At 42.4% G+C, this 3,871-nt stretch overlaps 1 protein-coding gene across 1 annotated transcript; it reads left to right on the forward strand.

Moving 5' to 3' along the window:
• Window positions 1–3,654, forward strand: ndnl2 (necdin-like 2). Its single transcript, XM_027001790.2, has 11 exons — window positions 1–43; window positions 158–238; window positions 501–611; window positions 1,121–1,184; window positions 1,490–1,569; window positions 1,662–1,756; window positions 1,844–1,923; window positions 2,042–2,084; window positions 2,317–2,379; window positions 2,959–3,073; window positions 3,412–3,654. The coding sequence occupies exons 2-11, from the start codon at window positions 191–193 to the stop codon at window positions 3,484–3,486; spliced, it is 774 nt and encodes a 257-aa protein (XP_026857591.1). The 5' UTR covers window positions 1–43; window positions 158–190; the 3' UTR covers window positions 3,487–3,654.
• Window positions 3,655–3,871: the final 217 nt, after the last annotated feature.

Below are 3,871 nucleotides of genomic sequence, written 5' to 3' on the forward strand. Positions count from 1 at the left end.
CACACGTGACCACACGCGGAAGAACACCGAGAGTCTTTTAGTGGTATTAGTCTTTAATCTAGCGATCTGATATCGTTATTAAGCACCCCGTGATGTAGTTTGTATTGACTCAGAGGAGTAATCGTGAGTAACATTTAACGGTCTAACATCTTAACAGCTGCGACAGTGTCTGAGCTCACCGAGCGTGGAGATGTCCCAGAGGAGCGCGGGCTCGGGCGCGCGGAGGAGCAGGCCCGGGGTACGACCGCGTAATGTGACCACGCGCCACTTTATACCTTATACACCTGTCTGGCGTTGTTCATAAACTAGCTACATATGCTAACGGCTGCGTGTGCATGATTCCGTGCGCCTTAGTGTAAGTGAGCTGAGCTCTAAAACGGACCCCGTGTTACAGCTGCTTTTGTGCTTGCTGGGAATATGCTGTTTTCTCCTTAGTGATAAAGGAAAAAGGGAGACGGACCGAAGCATGACTGACGTTTCTGTTTTCCGCCCCTTCCTAGCGCTCCCAGGTTATACTGGACGACGATGAGCCCGACGTGTCCTCGCAGCCCAGCTCATCGCAGGTCCAGCGAGCAAGGTGCAGCTTCACGCCCCAACAGATAGAGCAAAAGGTAACCCAACTAATTAAGATCGGTATATGCCATCTGTAATTTCTACGTGAAATGACGAGCTAAGTCTATCATTAATGTGGTTCCTCATTTAACTCAGCATCAGCTATCTAGATGAAGGTGGTAATCTGTGCAGTGTCCAATAAGCTTTGTATTTTAACACTAGGGACAGTAGCCTTGCTATTGCATAGTAAAAATATGCATTATGTATTTATGCCCTGGGGTACTTAAAAATGCAGGTAATGCTTTTTTTTTTCTTTTTCTTTTTTTTTGCTTGATGAACCTTAAAAAAGAAGGTTAAAAGTAAGACAGAAAACAGAAGTCCAGGCTCTTTTGTTTTGTTTTGTTTTGTTTTTCTTCCTGTAGCATTGTTAAGTCCACTGCTACCATATTCCAGACTGTTTGTATATATGCTTATGGTTATTAATATGGTTATTAATTTTCATAGAGTGTTTTTTAAAGTGTTTTTTTTCTTCTTCTGTACTGTAACTTAATATTTTTGTTATTTTAAGGTGGCTGAGGTGGTGCAGTTTATTCTCATAAAAGACCAGAAGAAAATACCCATCCGTAGGGCAGGTGGGTGGTGCTTCCTTAATGAAGGTCTTCACACTTTTTGCATGCTGTATATTGGAAGACTTACCTCCACTCTTCCATTCTGTCCATTTCATTATTCACAGGCCAGCAATGCATAAACAGTGTAACAGTAAGAATGAAGAAACCGTGAACAATAAGAGAGTGCAGACGGAGTGAAATGTAAACAGTGCAGTGTAGTGCAGGGGATATTGCCGTGTTTTGCAATGAGAATGTCCTGCTTAGAAACATGCCCATATAACTCAGCATGGTGTTTAACAAATCATGTCTCAAAACGTATTTTTCTTTAGATGTCGTCAAACATGTGGTAAAGGAATATAAAGGCCAGTACCCAGGCATCATAAGGAGGGCTGGCCAAACCTTTGAGCAGGTTATGCTTAATGTTGTATTTCAAAGATGCCATAAAGTCCACTGCAGATGGTGCCATTCTGTGATGACATGCCCTCCCCCACCCCCCAACAGGTCTTTGGGTTGAACCTGGTGGAGATAGACTCTAAGAATCATGTTTATATCTTGGTAAACAAGCTGCATCCTCTTCCTGGGGAGCCAATCAGCATGTGAGTTGGTAGTGACATCACTCATCTGAGTTTGGTGAATTGAGGTGTGGCGAACTGAATTGTAACTGTATCCGGCCTGTTTATTAGGTGTCCAGGCAGCCCCAAGACTGGATTACTGTTTGTGATTCTCAGCCTTATCTTCATGAAAGGAGGCACAGTTAAGGAAAGTGTGTACATCTATGCATACTTTGATTTTCTTGGTACATAATAGAGCTTAAATAACAAAAAACTAGGAATTAGTACAGAAATGTAATTCAGTTGCTCCCAAATGTTTTTCTATGCTAGTTCTAGTGTGGAATACACTGAAGAAACTGAGAGTGTATGAAGGGTAAGACACTTAATATTGAAAATGTTTTTAGTCACTATCAGAATTTGTTTATTAGCCAAGTATGTTTTCACATACAAGGATGTGGCAATCAGAAAAGAAGAACAGGTAGAAAAATACAGCAGATAATTAATTATACAATACAGTATATACATAAAGAGAATAGTGGAGGAAGATTTGCCCAGACAAATGAACAGTTCCTGTGTCTGACAGTTATATGAATTTCTACTTACAGGGTGAAGCATGAAGAGTTTGGTGATGTAAAGAAGTTGGTCACCGATGTGTTTGTTAGGCAAAAGTGAGTGGACTGAGATGGGTATGAAGCGTGTTTGTTGCTTGGATTTCAGTGCAGTGGAGTGTGCAGTTACTGATGCACATGCTGCAGTTCTGTATCGACCTTTAGGTTTATATGTACAGAAACGTTTTCTTCATCTGGGTTAGTTTCTTTCCAATTTAAGTCTTGCACCACTGCAGCGTTTTGAGTGTCCAGAGCTACTAGGGTAGGTGAATATGACCTCAGCATCCCTGCAGTGTCCCGTTCTCAAAGCTCGCAGTAGCTCAGGTGGTTACACCTGCAGGAGCAACAGCTGCAGGGTCGCGGGTTCAAGCCCAGCCCAGGTTGGTGTGTTCAGAGCTGGTGTCCCTCAGACCATGGGCAGCTGGTTTATATCACACCATAGAGAACCATGGAGCCCTATGAGAAAAGCAAGATTCACAAGACCACCAATCCAAACTGCTAAGGGCTCCAAACATTTAGTCTTATGTTACATAATCTGTCCAAGTCGGTGTATTATGGGTCACGTTTGAAACGAGATAGGTGGATGGTGTGTTTGATGGAGCTGATGTCCAGCGTCACTGAACCTGCTGTGTGGTGTAGGTACCTGGAGTACGTGCGGATCCCTCACACAGAGCCGCTGGAGCATGAGTTCCGCTGGGGAGCCCGGGCAGAGCAGGAGGTGTCCAAGATGAAACTGCTCCAGTTCATTGGGGAGGTTTGTTGATCTCCGCTATAGGAATGACTGATTTTTAAGAATATGTTTGAATGGGAGTAACAATCCTCATGACCTGTCTATTGATAGCACGATTTGGAAATAATGTTTTATAATCACTTCAGTCAAAACAAACTAATTGTAGGAACATGAAAGGAGAAAGTACACTGTTCATATATAGAATAGTACACATATCTTACTTGAACATTTGAGTGCAACTAGTGCCATGGTGGAACTCAAAGAAGCCTTATATTTAAAATGGTGCTGATGTTTCTGGTTCTCTTTAGCATTACTGGGGACAGTTTGATGTTTGATGAAGGTTATTTTTCTTCTGTTTGCAGCTACACAACGAGGAACCTCAAACCTGGACACAACAATACAGGGAAGCAGCTTCTGTTGAAAGCAACCCAAGATAGTGGAAAAGAATGAGATGCAGGGGTGTGTGTGTGGGGGGTGGTGCATAGGTGGTTGTGTAGGTGTGTGTGTGTGTGTGTGTGTGTGTGAGAGAGAGAGCGAGAAAACAAAGATGTTGGAGGAAACCACAGTTTCTTCTAACAAGTGATTCTTATGGTGGGAGAGTGGATGCAGAGATCTGTAAAACATCTGCATTCCTGATCTGTAAAAGGTCACGTGTCAGAAAACAGCTCCCACATCTAAATAAAATTGTAAATCTGGCTGTAAACTAGACCTCTGAACTACGGTTGTCACAGGAAGAAAAACAGCATCTTAAAGCAGCAGATTGTTTTATTTAAAAAAACAAGCTCTGCACATATGTAGTCCTTTGTGTATTTTATTGTCTGT

This window comes from Electrophorus electricus, chromosome 24 (assembly GCF_013358815.1).
Source record: "Electrophorus electricus isolate fEleEle1 chromosome 24, fEleEle1.pri, whole genome shotgun sequence".
In the NCBI taxonomy this organism is placed as follows: Eukaryota; Metazoa; Chordata; class Actinopteri; order Gymnotiformes; family Gymnotidae; genus Electrophorus; species Electrophorus electricus.

Excerpts from the sequence above, each read along its gene's own strand:
- ndnl2 (XM_027001790.2), top strand. The coding sequence starts at position 191 with ATGTCCCAGAGGAGCGCGGGCTCGGGCGCGCGGAGGAGCAGGCCCGGG. Across the intron at positions 612-1,120 it reads CCCAACAGATAGAGCAAAAG|GTGGCTGAGGTGGTGCAGTT; the intron begins GTAACCCAACTA and ends TGTTATTTTAAG. Across the intron at positions 2,085-2,316 it reads AAACTGAGAGTGTATGAAGG|GGTGAAGCATGAAGAGTTTG; the intron begins GTAAGACACTTA and ends TTCTACTTACAG.